At 48.4% G+C, this 18753-nt stretch overlaps 1 protein-coding gene across 2 annotated transcripts in view; it reads left to right on the top strand.

The window, feature by feature from the left end:
- The window catches only part of STK11IP (serine/threonine kinase 11 interacting protein), a 367631-nt gene that overhangs the window by 337655 nt on the left and 11223 nt on the right, over positions 1–18753 (top strand). For both annotated transcript variants that reach the window (XR_015308314.1, XM_086954340.1), the window contains exons 23-25: positions 11768–11852; positions 13309–13400; positions 16627–16991. Coding sequence is in view for 1 of the 2 variants with exons in the window: in XM_086954340.1 (XP_086810466.1) it covers positions 11768–11852; positions 13309–13400; positions 16627–16991 (542 nt within the window). In the remaining variant the exon portion in view is untranslated. The remainder of the gene's footprint in view (positions 1–11767; positions 11853–13308; positions 13401–16626; positions 16992–18753) is intronic.

Genomic DNA, 18753 nt, shown 5'->3' on the forward strand with positions numbered 1-18753 from the left:
AATCCAGTGGGTATACACACTGGTAATCCCCCCCAGTGCTCTCACTAACGCCGCATATCAACGACGACCACATTCCTATGAACAGTTATCAGGATAATATCTCAGTTACCTACTCGGAATAAAACTACAATAATAACTTTGAATATAGTTCCAGATTGGATAGTGTACTCCCTGCCCTTGGCATCAAAGGTCCACTCACTCCCTCTTTATTCAATCACCATTTACCTGATCGGGATTTCTCATCCGTTCACCCAAACAGCTTTTGACTAGAAGTGCAGTTTACCAAGATTGAACATAAGCACCAGGTACACAATAATTCTATATGAATTAGGGTATTTATTAACAATTGACACAAATCACATTACTATGCCGCATAACTTTAGCAAGAAAAAGGTAAAGATTAGAGTGCACATCCTAGTTAAGGTAGACAGATATCACCTTGTTAGTGGGAAGTCTGGACTCGGCAGTCATCTAGGTTCCCTTCTCGTCTCTGTATCCTGGCTCGCCTTGCAGTCACCCTCAGCCGTCACAAGTACACGTCTGCACCGCTAGGCTCAACCTCGTCTGCTTCCCCTCAGGACACCGGAACCTTGCTGATTATTAGCTACCGTCTCTCTCTCTCTCTGTATCAGTGCGCTCCGCGCTACTTCTCGTTCAGTCTTTCTCAGAGAGTTTCGGTCTTAAATCTTTCTCCGACTTCAAAGATGGCGACTTGTCCACCATGAAAATGAATAATGGCAGAGATGCTAACGGCTAGATGCCGCCTACGGACTAACTGACAAACTGACTAACACCTTCGCTAATATCAAAGCCCGTTCCTTCATGGAAATTCACGGCCAGTAACCTGCCGCCCACCAAATTCTTGTACCTCCCCGTACCAAGGACACTTTCCCAGCCGGCCGGCCTGAAGTTGTGTCTTCGGAGTGGAGAAAAATACATTCCTTCGATAAGGGTCAGCCTGAACCGGTTCTCTCCAAGCGAACAACAGCTTGAAACTAAAACATTACACTTCACCTAGAAAGCCTTCTCGAGCTACCGGGCAGAAAGCAAAATGGAGTCTGTCTCGTTTAAGGCCTACGGAGCCCACAATATGCATAGCTCCATGGAAAATTGCCCGGCATGTTAGCAAATGAGCGAATCATGACTAATACTTATATATCTATCCCCTAACTTAAATTCATAAGCCTTACTCTAAGGAAAATAGTACGAAAATGCCCTAATATATGTAAGATAGGGTCCCTGTCTATCGGCCTAATCCCTATGCTATGGGGGTGGATAGGCTGGAGTCACCATCATTCTCCTTCTCCAAAGAGCTAGCAAAAAGGCAGCCATAACATTACACCCCTTGACTCCAGTCTATTAACCACAAACTAAATGGAGCTAACGTCAGTAGACGAATAATATGAAACAAAATTAACTGATCTACGACCCTTACTAAGTCTAAAAAATTGTAGCAGGGAAGGGATACACTGAATAAAGCAACAAATAGCTATTAGGATACAAATAGTAACAATAACCCCCCCTAAAATTTGTCGTATGAAATGCATGTACGGGAGCCAATTAAAAAGCCAGTCAAAGAAACCCTGATCTATATGTTCTCTAATTTCTGCAGTCAAGTCGTGGAGTTTGTTAATGTGGGACTGGATATCTTTAGAATGGTCAGACAAATTAAAACAGCATAGACCTTCAAAATCAGAACATTCATGTCCATGTTTCAACAATAAGTAATCGATAGCGGCGCGATTCTGCAAAATAGCTCTACGTTCACCTTGGGAATCTAATAATAAATCAGATAAAACAGTAGATGTTTGGTTAATGGACTTGACCATCCAGCAGGCCATTTTGCCGATTGTTTTGGCATTATAAACGGCCAATGCTGGCACTCCAATAATAGAAAAAGCTAAACCAAGATATTCTGATCTAGAATAGAGATGAACAGAGGAATCACAATCTTCATGCAATGACATTGAATCACGTACAATACGGGAATGTGAAGTAGGATGTGAGGAAAACATTAGCAAACTTAATCTAGTGATGGCACACGGGCCACCAGAAATATTCGCAGGAATATAGGGCCAAGATGAATTCCCACAGGAAAAGAGCCATCCAGCTGGCAATAGCATTGAACGATAATGGCTAGTGGCTACTAATAAACGTTTACATGTCATGTTATTTGTAACTGAAAGACATGAATTAGGAAGTCTCTTCAAACATAACAAACGTTGATGAAATGAAAAGGTAGTAGCGGCTTGGAGTTTCAACCGCAAACACTCAGTAATAGCTTTAGGGTTACAGGTCATAATGAAGCAAAGGTCTCCAGGGGTAATATTAAAAGTAGTAATTCTGGAATTAATAGGGACATCAAGGTCTGGAATAAGAGTACATGAGGGACAGAATTCATGGGCCGCGAAATCACCCAGAATAACATTAGGTCGGGCATTAGATACATTAAAGATATGATGAAGAGTTTCAGTGGATGCAGGGACAGCTACCAAACAGGTCGCTAAAATGTCAGTAACACTCTTCATGGGGGTAAGGCAAAAATGCGGAGAGTTCGTCACCCGCCTTGCGAGTGTGATCCAGAAATTGGAAGATCTATCCCACGCAGACCGCGGGGCTCTTATTATCCCATCAACCGACGTCGGTGGATCCTCTCCTCTCCCGGCGTAGCAAGCCAAAAGGAGTCCAACGCCGACACATCCTGCAGCAGCAATCCAAAGAATGATCTGAAAGAATACAAATACAGGCCTTAATCATTCTCGTAAGTAACATTTATCAGCTGGGACAGCTTCCCAGCCATCTTTCCCTGGCTTCATCACCAAAACGGTGTTGTCAGGACCGGTCGCAATAATATCAGCCTGTTCAGGGGGATTTTTAGGCGATTGCACCCATATTTTAGCTCCAGGAAGATCAGACGATCCAAAGCCTTTTTGTCCTCGCACAGTTAGCAACGTTGGGGCAGGGCCTTTTTTGTTCTCACCACTGAAGACAGGCATAATCAATAACTGAGCAACACGGTCAGACTTTTTGATGAACAAATCCGTCTCACTGCTATTAAGCAGGAGAACCTTAATCTCTCCCTGATAATCACTGTCAATTACTCCTCCGAGTACTTGTACACCTTTCAGGGCCAGGCCAGATCTAGGGGCAATTAATCCAAAACTACCGGCAGGTATACAGACACCAATGCCAGTTTCAACAATGATTCGATCTTTTCCGGGAAATGTTGCATCATTTAAAGCATGCAGGTCGAGGCCTGCGGAACCTGGGGTCGCTCTACATGGAGCCAAAGCACCGGGGGTAATTTCCCAATACATTACAGTATTTGCTATAGAATTTGGTTTTGCATCAACATGTGGAGGAAATAAACGCATCAAAGGAGATTCAGCATGTAACAAAGGACGATTATTTAAAATTAACAAAGCTTGAAGTAGGACATCTCTCCACTGGCTGTAACGGTCATCAGTCAACTTGCGCAACTGTTCTTTCAACAAGCCATTCATTCTCTCAATCAGTCCTGAAGCTTGTGGATAATATGGAATATGAAACACCCAATCAATATTATTTTCCGTACAGAATTCCTGCACCAATCTTCCACGAAAGTGGGATGCATTGTCTGATTGAATCTGGAATGGGACACCATAGTACAGAGTGATTAACTCCAGGGTTTTAATAGTATTCACTTGGGTAGCGTTCTTGCAAGGGAAAGCGACCAAAAGGCCACTATAAGTATCAACCACTGTGCAAATGTATTGACAATTTCTGCTCATAGGGAGCGGACCAATATAATCAATCTGCCAAATTTGGGCGGGCAATTTACCTCGATGTAAGTGGCCTCGAACAATCTGAGGCACCTCTTTTTTCCTAGAATGTTGGCAAATGGGACAATGTAGAATGACATTTTTAATTAAAGAAAAGGGAATATGAATTCCTCTATCGGCAGCCCACCTGCTAGTGGCTTTCTCTCCAAAATGTCCTGCTTTCTGATGGGCCCACTTCGCCAATCCCGCCAAATCAGAATCTTGCATGTCAACCACTGCCTCAGAAATTTTAGACTGTTCATCTGCAATATTATGAAAAAATTTGTCAAGGGAGTCAATTGGAGTATGAGCATCCACGTGAAAGATTGTTACAGTACTCTGCGGGAGCAATTCCCAAATTTCTTGCCATAGCTCTTTGCCCCACAGCTCCTTGGAATGCAATTCCCAATTATGAGAATGCCATGTTGGCAGCCACACCGCTAGTCCATTTGCAGTGGACCAGGAATCAGTGAAAATATGACATGTGCCAGGTAGTTCCTGTTTCAATACTTGGTAAACTGCATAGAGTTCAGCATATTGACTACTCTTACCGTCTCCAGTTGTGCTTAACAATTTCTTTGTAATCGGATTAAAAGAGACAGCTTTCCAATGTCTTTTGTCACCAATGAACTTCGCAGAACCATCCATAAACCACACATGTTTTCTATCCTCCGCGGACAGATCATCAAATGATTTACCCCACCTCACGGGAGACTCCTGCACTACGGGAACCGAACACTCACTTTCAGCCTCATTGGAGGGCGCCTGCGCCACTCGCTCATGTAAAACCGCCACACCTTTCGGACCCACACGTGCCCTGTCCTGAATGTACCATTTCCATTTAATCACACTAGCCTCCTGAGCATGTCCAATTCGATGGGACTTTGGTGAACTCAAAACCCACTGCATAATAGGAATTTCAGGCCTCAAAATCACAGCATGGCCTAGGGTCAATTGCTCGGTATCCACCAGAGCCCAATAACAAGCAAGCAACTGTTTTTCAAAAGGTGAGTAACGCTCACCAGCCTCTGGTAACTTTTTGGTCCAGAAACCTAATGGCACTTTTTGTCTGCCCTGCATTTGCCACAAACTCCAATTGGCATACAGGCCTTCCACGGACACATTCAAATCCACATCACCTTCACTCACAGGCCACAGATCCAAAGCATACTGAATAGCTTCTTTAGCCAAATTAAAAGCAGTCTGTTGAGGTTCACCCCATTCAAACGCATTCTTTTTACGAGTGACTCGATACAGTGGAGCCAAGATTTGACTCAAATGAGGAATATGCTGACGCCAAAATCCAAACAATCCAATAAAGCATTGCGCTTCTTTCCTGTTTCTGGGAACAGCAAAATCAAGTATTTTTCGTTTAACCTGTGGAATCACCTCTCTGTGACCCTCATGCCAATTAATTCCTAGAAATTTAACAGCTTGGGATGGAGTTTGTAATTTGTCAGGATTAATTTCCCAGCCTTTCGCTCGCAAACAGTCAATGATTTGATCTAAATGGGACTGTACCTGGTCTTGCGTTTCACCTTGAATCAAAATGTCGTCAATATAATGACAAATCTGAACTTGTGGATTCGTGGATACTTCAGACAAATGCTCCGCCACCAGCCGGTGACAGATTGTAGGACTATGTACATAGCCTTGAGGAAGACTCCGGAACGTCATTTGACGTCCATTCCATGTAAAACTGAACTGTTCCTGACATTCGGGGGCAATTGGTATTGAAAAGAACGCATTAGCAATATCAATAGAAGCATACCATGTACCTGGATGCTTTTGAATTCTCTGAATCAGTGTAACAATGTCAGGCACAGCAACAGTCAATTTAGGTGTATGTTTATTTAATTCTCGATAATCAACAGTCATGCGCCAAGAGTTGTCACTTTTGCGCACGGGCCAAACGGGATTATTCCAAGCAGATGTGACCGGAGTAATGACTCCTGCGTCAACCAAATCCTGAATCGTAGCGGTAATTTCTTCATGACCACCTGGGATGCGATATTGCTTTTGTGAAATCACTTTCGTTGCTAAAGGTATTTTAATAGGTGGCATGCGTAAACGGCCAACCCGTACGGGTCTGGTCGAAATGTACTGTCGTGTACCAAATTGATAGTACCCATCATCCAGATGCAAAGTCATACCTTTCAAAATGTCAATTCCAATAATGTATTCCAAAAGTGGCACAACCAACACAGAGTATTCTCTACGAGGAATTCTACCAATTTTAATTTCGAGTGCAGTTTGAACTGCGGGTGTCTCTTTACCACCCAGACCGGTAATTGTAAAAGACTGTCCATTAAATTTTCTCGACTTACCATGAATTAAAGTGGCCTCCGCCCCAGTATCAACCAACGCTCGGGCCCTTTGGATATTACGATGTTTCCAAAAAATCTCAATATCTACATAGGGTCTGTAATCTCTGTGGGCCCACTTGCGTACCGGAGCTTGACCTATTTCCTAGTCATTTTTCCTGCGTTCTGTCAACCAAGACAAATCAGGGTAAATGTTCTCAGTTTTCTTTGGTAGTAGAATGTCTTGTTCATATTCGTCTCCAGTACGAAACGGATTAGTGTCAGGTTCAAAAAGTTGTGAGTTGCGGTCAGGGAGCCTGTTACGATCCTCCCTTTTTCTTACGTCAGGGGAATAACTCCTTGCATCTCGTCGTCTGCTAGAAACACGATCATCTCTTCCCCTCTCACGATCATCCTCTCTCCCCCTCCCATCATGACGACGAGGGGATCCATCACGTTCATAGCGCCGATCATCACGGCGATCAGAATTCACACGTCATCTCTCATCACCACTGTCATCCGAACCACGATCATACTCATTCTTTCGCACACGACGGGCACCCTCCTTTCGATCCAAACCACGCTTACGAAACATGTCCCATAAGCGATTATTAGGCTCGCCATCAATGTCTTCCCTTTTGACACCATCAGCAATGAGAGCAAGAAACATGTCACGTCTAGAGAACTTATAGTCCCCACCAGTACGACCCTCAGGTCGAGATTGTCTTTCAGGTTTAAACCATTCACCCAGCTCACCAAGCTGACGAACAGACTCAAGCACAACAGACAAAGGATTGCCAGTTTGGTTAATCAATAATGTCATCATGACCTGCTTGTAAGCAACAGGAGAAGAACGGATAATGCGATTACGCACAGAAGATGTTAAAAGACCATCCAATAACTTGTCAGCAGTACTAAGGAAGATACACGTTTTCATGACTTCCTCTTTTAAACGTTGCGACGCATCGCGCAGAGTGTACCACGGTTTTTCATCAGTAGGCCAATCAGATTCAGTTGGATATTTATGATTACAGCCGTCAGACGCAAGCTGGAGCAAAGAAATTTGACCAGCACCATTATAATTCCGAAAATGATCCTGAATCGTAGAATCAGAACTCAAAGAACAAAAACGTAAGCAATCAACAGCATCGAGCATAATACCGGCAGCGCCAAGCTCATAAAGACGCACCATCCAGGTAAGCAAGGCCTCACCAGGCCGTTGTCGAAATCGTTGCAGAATGTCACTAACCTCCTGCTGAGTAAAATCTTCAATACAATCAAGAGGTATACCACCCGGATTACCAGGGGCCTGTTGTAATTTTCGTCGAAAAATCGGATGAGCGGAAACTGCGGGAAGAGCTTCCGAGGAAGCCCGCATCTTAGATTTAACAGCACAATCAGGGCAAGCTACGTCATCCGCACGGGAAGAACGAGCACGGTCACAATCGGGAGTTGAATCAATACATGAAGCAGATTTACAATCACGTCCGGAGCGAGAAGACTCGCGCTTGTCACCCTCCTCTGCCGAGGAGTCAGAAGTATGAGAATCCCAGATATTACCGTCCCACTCATCGGGGTTCCAATCCATTCCAGCTTTTGCTACAACCATACGCACTTTGCGGGAAGACACACGTCCGCGACGATGTTTATATTTGTATCGTGCAATACGGACCGCAGCTCTTTCGGCAATGGTCTGATATGTTTCAAGTTTGTCGGCAAGCAATTTATTTTGACAACGCAACAAAGTATGCGCATTTTGCAACTCAACACACTGTCCTTCCGAATCTTTAAACTGTTTCTGTAGTTGAACAAACCTCTCATGCAATATTCTGTATGCATTAAGAACAATCCACCCTCTGCGTCCTAAAATAGGAAGCTCATCACCCTTCACTACTGGCGCTTTCTGTAGGCACGACACCACATCGGCAGGCTCCGCCTGCTCCAAGCATGAAGACCAATTTTCACTCAAACCAGTAGAATCAGCCCACTCACGGGCCAAAGCCTCGTAAGGCGTAGACTCCCAGCCGGGAATCTGAATCGGTAATTTGAAAACCGACGATGATTTTTTCGCAAACATAATGACACGCAAAAAATTATATACACAATTATAAACAAAATTTTATACGTACAAGCCGAGCGCAAACCAGCGAAATTAAAACAACACAATGCACACAGGCTTCGTAAACAGTTCGTGACGCCAGATGTAATGGCTGGATTTTCTGTTTAGATGGGATCAGCCCCCAGGGGCCCCTGTGACCCAGCCAAAACGTACTCACCTTCCCTCCTCAGATCGTATTCACAATGAGTAGATATACAGACAAATATACAGGTCGCACCTAAGGATGGGGAATGACAATATATGTCTATACGGATTTTCTACAATATCTTATTCACATCAGTTGGTCTCGCGGCCACCCCGACCCAGACCGTTCTACCCTAGGGCAGATCTGACACACAATCCGGTGTGTCTACACATGGGCCTGCAGAACCCAATGCTCCCTTTTCCAAACTGTTCGCAATCCTGCGAAACTACACACTAGTTCAACCTCCTAGTGTTCTCACTTATTCAAGCCACAATCCAGTGGGTATACACACTGGTAATCCCCCCAGTGCTCTCACTAACGCCGCATATCAACGACGACCACATTCCTATGAACAGTTATCAGGATAATATCTCAGTTACCTACTCGGAATAAAACTACAATAATAACTTTGAATATAGTTCCAGATTGGATAGTGTACTCCCTGCCCTTGGCATCAAAGGTCCACTCACTCCCTCTTTATTCAATCACCATTTACCTGATCGGGATTTCTCATCCGTTCACCCAAACAGCTTTTGACTAGAAGTGCAGTTTACCAAGATTGAACATAAGCACCAGGTACACAATAATTCTATATGAATTAGGGTATTTATTAACAATTGACACAAATCACATTACTATGCCGCATAACTTTAGCAAGAAAAAGGTAAAGATTAGAGTGCACATCCTAGTTAAGGTAGACAGATATCACCTTGTTAGTGGGAAGTCTGGACTCGGCAGTCATCTAGGTTCCCTTCTCGTCTCTGTATCCTGGCTCGCCTTGCAGTCACCCTCAGCCGTCACAAGTACACGTCTGCACCGCTAGGCTCAACCTCGTCTGCTTCCCCTCAGGACACCGGAACCTTGCTGATTATTAGCTACCGTCTCTCTCTCTCTCTGTATCAGTGCGCTCCGCGCTACTTCTCGTTCAGTCTTTCTCAGAGAGTTTCGGTCTTAAATCTTTCTCCGACTTCAAAGATGGCGACTTTCCACCATGAAAATGAATAATGGCAGAGATGCTAACGGCTAGATGCCGCCTACGGACTAACTGACAAACTGACTAACACCTTCGCTAATATCAAAGCCCGTTCCTTCATGGAAATTCACGGCCAGTAACCTGCCGCCCACCAAATTCTTGTACCTCCCCGTACCAAGGACACTTTCCCAGCCGGCCGGCCTGAAGTTGTGTCTTCGGAGTGGAGAAAAATACATTCCTTCGATAAGGGTCAGCCTGAACCGGTTCTCTCCAAGCGAACAACAGCTTGAAACTAAAACATTACACTTCACCTAGAAAGCCTTCTCGAGCTACCGGGCAGAAAGCAAAATGGAGTCTGTCTCGTTTAAGGCCTACGGAGCCCACAATATGCATAGCTCCATGGAAAATAGCCCGGCATGTTAGCAAATGAGCGAATCATGACTAATACTTATATATCTATCCCCTAACTTAAATTCATAAGCCTTACTCTAAGGAAAATAGTACGAAAATGCCCTAATATATGTAAGATAGGGTCCCTGTCTATCGGCCTAATCCCTATGCTATGGGGGTGGATAGGCTGGAGTCACTCTCCATCATTCTCCTTCTCCAAAGAGCTAGCAAAAAGGCAGCCATAACAGACCCACAAGCCGGAGGCACTGGAGTCGCAAGAGGACCTCGAGCAGCTCACCAAAAATGTGCAAGTGATGCGGTGAGGACGAAGATCATGGTCACAGGAGATGCTGGAGGTGGGGGCTACTGGGAGTCTGAAGGAAGGAAGGAAGCCAACAAGCCTTTGCAACAGCAAGTCGACGCGGTGCACAGGAGTTCGGTTGCTGCAGCTCCAACGAGGTATACTGGCCTCAAACTTGAGGGATGTGGTGGACCACCACCTGTGTTACTGAGCCTTTTGGAGTCCGTGGGAGCCCAGGATCAGCAGACCGGTCAGCTTAGTTGCGGTGCCCGCAGATGCAGGGAAGGGACTCCTTCACTTCAGGTCAACAGGCCTTGGAAGGTTCCTGTATGGATCATAGGCACGGACGTTTGAGCAGACAGGCAGGGCGACAAGCCCAGGAGCAGCAGGAGTTTTCTAGTTGCATTCCTGAGGCCCAGAGCAAAGTCCAGAGTGCCCTGACGGTCGAAGAAGTGTTGTCTTGAAATTAATTTTGTCCCACGATGAAGCTAGGGACCCACCTACAGGTATGCCCTTACTGCCATAAGGAAAGAGTTCTGACGATTCAGGGTTCCCTCTAATGGGAGGGTTTGGACAGGGAGGAGGATACTCCCATGTCCTCTGTCCAGTTTCATGCCAGAGCGGGAGGCAGCGGCTCCCAGAGCTGGTTTGAACCGGACTATGCAAGGAGAGCACCACATTTGGCCTTTAAGCAAACTGAGTGGTGCTTGCAAGCTCTCCCACCGAGCCCCAATAGACTAAACCATGTCTGGGAGGTGGTCACACCTCCCTGTGACAGGATGCCTATTGTTCTGCCTTCCCCTGCTCGAGCTTGACTCAGCAGCAGGAGGGCAGAATCGGGTCTCTGGTGGGCAGCAGCCATGTTGTGCTGCTGGGTCAAGAAGACTGGTACCGGGAGCACTGAGGGCCTCCCAGAGGAGCTTTACAGTGCATGGAATCATACCCCTCACACTGTTTATGGTGTGGGGGTATGATTCCAACATATTTGATGCCAAACATGATAGTGTTTGTTACAGCCAGTTTAGAGATGGTCGTCGCGTAATGACGCATGGCCACTCTATGTATTGAAATGGCTGGTGCACTGTCAACCTGGGAGAATGGACTCCATAGGCTGTAGGGGTGTCCTGCTCATGCAGGGGAACCCTCACACTTAGAACTGAGCACCCGGCTTTCAGGATTGAAAGGATTGCTTTAGGGGTGACTTACATATTTTAAGTGCAATGAGCTTAGATATAGGGAAACCTACCTCTTCGGTAAGTGGTGCTAGCACCAGCTTACACAGGCTGCACTGGCAGGCCTGTAGCCACAATTTGAGTGGCCTCTCATGGGTAGCATAATACATGCTTCAGCCCATGGGGGACCCCTGGTGTACCTGTGCCCTGGGTACCTTAGTACCATATACTGGGGACTGATAAGAGTACCCCAATATCCAATCTGGGATATGCTTAAGTACTTATGATATCAATTTAGGGGAGAAAGCACAGAGACTGGGGTCCTGATGAGCAGGATCCCAGTCAGAATAGTCAGAAACAGCGTAGCACCAGGCACAAAGTGAGGGTAACCATAGGAGCAGATCCTACTTTCCTACAATGTTAATTCCCTATAAGTCAATTATGTTATTATTGCATCATCTGCTATTAGTTCTTTACTGTTTTGGTTCTGGCGTGTTTGTTCATACTCTTTGTTTTCTTCTGCAGATATCTTGGAAGACTTACCGCTCCAGCACCGGCTGCGGTTCAGGCAGGAGATCAAGGAGAGGGTGACGCGCCAGCACAGGCTCTGGTATGGATCTGGAGAGGGAGGCTGGGGGCGTGGTGTCCGGTGTGGGTTAGTGATAAAGGTGGATGTCTGGTCATGATGCATCATTGAAGAGCAAAGCAACGTGCAGTCAGTGCCACTGTTCCTCATTGGTCTGCTGTTACAGCCATTTGCCCAGAGGAAGATGAAACGGGTTCAGTGGCATTATAACTGCGTGTAAATACCCAGTACCAAACTCCTGCTTCCCCTGTGCTTGTGGAGGGCTAGCAGTGATAGGATTGGTAACACCGCCCACCACATCCAGCGTCCGTAGTTGCAGACCTGTCTCTACCCCTCCCCTGGAGTGGTGGTGGTAGCGGGGGCGGCTCCGGTGGTTGTGGTGGCGGCAGGATGGGTGGTAGTGGTGGTCGTGGCTGCAGTGGTGGCGGCGGTGGTGGGTGGGAGGTGATGTGAGTGTTGCGGTTCATTGTGGATGCAAAGTTATCTCTTGTAAATTGTAAATTGTAAATTGATACTTGTATAGCGCACTACTCACCCGCAGGGTCTCAAGGCGCTTGTACGAATACCGCTGTGGAACCCATCCTGGCTTTCCCTGTGAGGCGTCCACTCCTGGGCACCCCCAAGGTGGAGGCCAGGCATCCTTAGCGTTGTGGGGGCCGTTGTGGAGATTAATCAAGCTATTGCCCAGAGTTGCAGAGTGGGACTCCATGATTTGAATAGGCACCGAGGCGAGAATTATCAGGTCCGTGGAATTTTGAGCCCAAGACCCGCCGAGGTGGGGAATTGAACCCTGGTCCCGGGCTAGACCTCTGCATCAGGGTCTGCCGCTCTAATCATTGAGCCACACTTCTCCACGTGAATCGGAGCTGTTCATCGGTGAGCTTCGCGCCCTGCCCAGTAGTAGAAAGGCGTGGCCTTTGTAGACTGAAGGGGGAGGAGGTGAATGTGTAACATTGGATGGTGCAGCTCTTTCCCACTGGAGGGATGTTGGAGAGGTGGGTTGGGTTTTTGTCTCCTGTATTAAGAGGCAGGGAGTCATTTCCTGTAGCCTGGTGATTGGGAAGTGCAGATGCCACACACTTTCTGTTATTATGAGACGGTCACATTCCTTGCACTGAAACCGGGTCTGGAGAAGTAGGATCAAATGTAGGCCTCTAACTGTGTATTATAGCAGTTGCTTCATCTTACGGTGCTGCAGCAGAGATGTGTGGGGGAGGTTGGAGGGGGGGTGTAAAGGGTACTACATCACGTGCCCGGGAGAGGGGGGGTGTGTATTGTGTTCCCTGGTCTGTTGCCAAGGGCATGTGTATCATGGTGCTGGCGGCGTATCTTGTCCCTGGTTCCACAGATGCTTCTGTCGGACAACCTCTCAGGGATTCTGGAATCATTCTTTCCAAACAGTAAGGTTGATGGAGGGAGTCCATCTAGGTCAGTTAGTGCAGTTTCTGAAGTGAGTAGTAACCACACCTCTTGTCCACAGGCCAGTGCTGGGAGAACTGCTGGTCACCGATGAACCGCCCAACCTCAGAGTGTCTCCACACTACTTCTACCTGCTGGTGCACATTGCTCAAGGTAAGACCTGCCACGTCACCCATAGTAGGACCTGCCACGTCACCCACCGTAAGACCTGCCACGTCACCCATAGTAGGACCTGCCACGTCACCCACCGTAAGACCTGCCACGTCACCCAGAGTAGGACCTATCGCATCATTCAGAGTAGGACCTGCCACGTCACCCATAGTAGGACCTGCCACGTCACCCAGAGTAGGACCTGCCACGTCACCAACCGTAAGACCTGCCACGTCACCCAGAGTAGGACCTGCCACGTCATCCAGAGTTGGGCCTGCCACGTCATCCAGAGTCGGGCCTGCCACGTCATCCAGAGTCGGGCCTCCCACAAAATTCCCAGTAATCCCTGTCAGTTCAACCACAGTACGATCTACGATCTTCACTCGACCTACTAACATTACTCAAATTAAACCACCTGTTGCATTCATCTGTTACATTTAGACTAAACAGTCCTACCCAGGTGACGCTGTCCATCGTTTCTCCTCATCCATGGTAATATTGGCCATTATCACCGGAGTTCTGCCTACATCAACTAAAGTAAGACCAGCTCACGTCACTCGTGCCACGCTCTGTCATCACCCTCAATCATAGACAATAAACCTGGTGTAAACGAGTGCTCTACCTGGTTTTCGACAGTAAGCTGCACAGTTTACAATGTCCCTTTTAATAAGGACCGACTCGGAATCAGTGTACCAGGCTCCTTTGTCTCCTCTTTCAGTGAGATGTGCGCAGACTGTGCTCACTGGGTGGTGGATCCAGGACGAGGTCCCTTTCAGGGCGATGGGGGGGGGTCTCCCAGTCTGGCGTCATACAGCCTGTACCACTTGTATGGAGCTCAGTGATGGCTGCCCTTTTGGCTCCCATATATACGTGGTACAGAGGTTAAGGACGACACTTGAGATAACAATAGGTGGTAAGCCACACAGAGTCTTCAGTCGTGGACCAGTTTTATTGTTCCAAGACCATACCAAACGGGTGGCTATGAGCGAAGATGCAGAACAAAACTGACTCATCCTCCTCTAGAGCTCTCACGATCCCTTGCCATGAACGTTATGTAAATACTCCACAATCATGACTCTTTTTTTTTTTTTTTTTTTTGACTCTTACCAGACATTTCCACACCTTGGTATTCCGCTGCAGAGGCCGCCATGTAGTTCCACTGCTGAGGCCGCCATGTAGTTCCACTGCTGAGGCCGCCATGCAGTTCCACTGCAGAGGCCGCCATGCAGTTCCACTGCTGAGGCCGCCATGCAGTTCCACTGCTGAGGCCGCCATGCAGTTCCACTGCTGAGGCCGCCATGCAGTTCCACTGCTGAGGCCGCCATGCAGTTCCACTGCTGAGGCCGCCATGTAGTTCCACTGCTGAGGCCGCCATGTAGTTCCACTGCTGAGGCCGCCATGTTATTCCACTGCTGAGGCCGCCATGTTATTCCACTGCTGAGGCCGCCATGTTATTCCACTGCTGAGGCCGCCATGTTATTCCACTGCTGAGGCCGCCATGTAGTTCCACTGCTGAGGCCGCCATGGTTTTCCACTGCTGAGGCCGCCATGTTATTCCACTGCTGAGGCCGCCATGTTGTTCCACTGCTGAGGCCGCCATGTAGTTCCACTGCTGAGGCCGCCATGTAGTTCCACTGCTGAGGCCGCCATGTTATTCCACTGCTGAGGCCGCCATGTTATTCCACTGCTGAGGCCGCCATGTTATTCCACTGCTGAGGCCGCCATGTTATTCCACTGCTGAGGCCGCCATGTAGTTCCACTGCTGAGGCCGCCATGGCTTTCCACTGCTGAGGCCGCCATGTTGTTCCACTGCTGAGGCCGCCATGTAGTTCCACTGCTGAGGCCGCCATGTAGTTCCACTGCTGAGGCCGCCATGTTCTTCCACTGCTGAAGCCTCCATGTTCTTCCACTGCTGAGCCCAGCATGTAGTTCCACTGCTGAGGCCTCCATGTTCTTCCACTGCTGAGCCCAGCATGTAGTTCCACTGCTGAGGCCGCCATGTTATTCCACTGCTGAGGCCGCCATGTTATTCCACTGTTGAGGCCGCCATGTTATTCCACTGCTGAGGCCGCCATGTTATTCCACTGCTGAGGCCGCCATGTTATTCCACTGCTGAGGCCGCCATGTTATTCCACTGCTGAGGCCGCCATGTTATTCCACTGCTGAGCCCAGCATGTTCTTCCACTGCTGAGCCCAGCATGTTCTTCCACTGCTGAGGCCGCCATGTTATTCCACTGCTGAGCCCAGCATGTTCTTCCACTGCTGAGCCCAGCATGTTCTTCCACTGCTGAGCCCAGCATGTTCTTCCACTGCTGAGCCCAGCATGTTCTTCCACTGCTGAGCCCAGCATGTTCTTCCACTGCTGAGGTCGCCATGTTCTTCCACTGCTGAGGCCGCCATGTTATTCCACTGCTGAGCCCAGCATGTTCTTCCACTGCTGAGCCCAGCATGTTCTTCCACTGCTGAGGTCGCCACGTTCTTCCACTGCTGAGGTCGCAATATTTTTCCACTGCTGTTCTTTCACTGCTGAGCCCAGCATAGGACTCTGCTGCTGAGGCCACCATGTTACTCTGCTGCTGAGACTACCTTGTTATTCCACTGCTGAACCACCATCGTCCCATTGCTCTGATCTGTGGGACTATCAATTGCATGATCGTGAGTGGACGGTCTAGTCCCCAAGGGTCTTATGTGAGGGCGTCTACAATACATTCACTTAAAGTGAGTACTAAAGAATGAACCTGCTCCAGATACCCTCCCAGGCAGTCGGGTGCTCTACAAATCTGACTAACATAACACATAACATAACATCTATCACCACAGTGGCTGGGATCCCTCCTGGGCTGGTCCGCGCACCAACCAAGGACCCTGGAACGAGGCTTCCCAGTGGGCACAGGGTCACCAATAGGAGTGGTAGGTTTGTGGCCTGCAACACTTCATCATCTACCAGTACTGTGCACACGCACCGCCTTAAGGGGCTCCTCTTTCCCTAGCTGCAACACCTCCAAATGAGGACACACCCCTTCACCAAGGAACCTCTCTTAGTGCCTGCAGCACCACATTCCATTCCACCACTGTATCACAAACCCTCGCCAGCATGCACAGACACTACTGTAAGAGTGCACCTTACTCCTGAGCTGTAATGCCCCACGCCATCATGTGTACGCAGCTGAACCTGTGCATTTGAAGCGAAAGCAGCTATCTTCTAACAGAGTGTTTGTTTCTTCTACAGAAAGCATCGGCTCGCCTGCAGTCCCTGAAAGCTGTCCGTCCGCGGAGTCAAAAGGTGTGAACTGTACCTGTGTCGGCGCTGCCTCTCCCCGGGCACCGGGCATGGCGCTTGCCAATGCCATGATCCAGGGCGTGCTCACAGGCTCACCCTTTACCCTGATAGTCACAGGCACCACCTTGTACCTGCTGGAGGAGACCCACCAATGGATGCATTCTCCGCCTCACCCTTCTGATGCAGGCAGCCAGTACATTGATCCCTGTGGTGGCGAAGCCTGCTTGAAGGACAAGCAGCCAATCAGCTGCATCAGTTCTCTGCATGTCTTCCGGAATGCTGATTGCCACTTGCAGATCAGGCTGTACGATGAGGTCAGTATTGCTGAGATGAGTCTCGCTCTTCTATTCAGAGCTTTCAATGGCTTAGGTTGCTGCAGCGCACAGGCTTGGATATGAATCCAGGCTACTGCTTTACAGAATGTGGGTTTCTACTCCTAGAACAAAAGCTTGAGACGCTTGGGCTTAAGTGCTGGAGCACATTCATTGGCTGAATCTCCATTGCGATGGAGGCCTTGGTAAGCGCACCATCACTTGAGGCCTTGGCTTATCTACCAGATTTCCGCCTATGATTTAGAGCAGTGCAGACCTCGATTTGCATCTTGAAGCTAACATCTGTGCCAAGCTTCAATCTAACATTTAGACCCTGGGGGCTTTGGTGTAAATCCTAGCCAACATGTGTGCTGAGCTTGGGTGTAACCTTAGGAGCACTGGAGGCCTCTGTGTATGTCCTAGAGGTAACGTCTGTGCTGAACTTGGGTGTAAACTCTATAGCACTGGGGACCTTGGTGTACGTCCTAGAGGTAACGTCTGTGCTGAACTTGGGTGTAAACTCTATAGCACTGGGGACCTTGGTGTACTGGGGCAGCAAAAACGCCTCCTGGTTCAACGATGATCTTAAGAAATCGAAGAAACTCTGTCGCTCCCTTGAGAAGGCCTGGAAAAAAGACCCAAACACCAGCACCAGGGACGCCTTCAAAAACGCCACCCGCATACACCACCAACTCATCCGGTCTGCCAAGAAAGCCGCATTCAAAGACCGACTAGATAACAACGCCCACAACAGCAAGGAATTATTCAACATCGTCAAAGAATTTACCAACCCATCAGCCAACTCCAACGACATCACCCCCTCCCAAGCCCTCTGCGACTCCCTAGCTTCCTTCTTCCACAACAAAATCGCAGACATCCATAACAGCTTCGACAACCGACCCGGAGACCAACCCACCCAACCTTCTGCAGGACCTTCACCCCCCTTGAACATCCTTAACGACTGGAACCCAATCTCTACCGAGGACACCATCCGCCTGATGAACTCCATCCACTCTGGATCCCCCACAGACCCTTGCCCTCACCACATCTTCAACAAAGCAGACTCCATCATAGCACCACACCTCCGAGATGTCATCAACTGCTCCCTCAACTCCGCCACCTTCCCGGAAAGCTGGAAACACGCAGAACTCAGCGCCCTTCTGAAAAAACCCACAGCTGACCCCACCGAACTCAAAAACTACCGCCCCATCTCGCTTCTTCCATTCCCGGCCAAAGTCATCGAGAAAACTGTCAACAACCAGCTCGCCGCCTTCCTCGAAGCCAACAAATCCCTCGACTCCTCACAGTCTGGCTTCCGAGCCAAACACAGCACCGAGACCGCACTTATCGCAGCAACAGACGACATTCGAACTCTACTGGACAATGGAGACACAGTCGCCCTCATCCTCCTCGACCTCTCCGCTGCCTTCGACACAGTCTGTCATAGCACCCTCCTCCAACGCCTCAGAAACGTCGGAATCCAAGGAAAAGCACTGGAATGGATCACCTCGTTCCTCACCGGAAGAGCCCAGAGAGTCCGCCTCCCACCATTCAAATCAGAGGCCTCTGAAGTCATCTGCGGCGTGCCACAAGGATCGTCACTCAGCCCCACCCTCTTCAACGTATACATGAGCCCCCTCGCGACCATCGCACGCCAACACAACCTCAACATCATCTCCTACGCTGATGACACTCAACTGATCCTTTCACTCACCAAAGACCCTAACACCGCCAAAACCAATTTACACGAAGGAATGAAAGAAGT

This window comes from Lissotriton vulgaris, chromosome 2_1 (genome assembly GCF_964263255.1).
Source record: "Lissotriton vulgaris chromosome 2_1, aLisVul1.2, whole genome shotgun sequence".
NCBI classification, from domain to species: Eukaryota; Metazoa; Chordata; class Amphibia; order Caudata; family Salamandridae; genus Lissotriton; species Lissotriton vulgaris.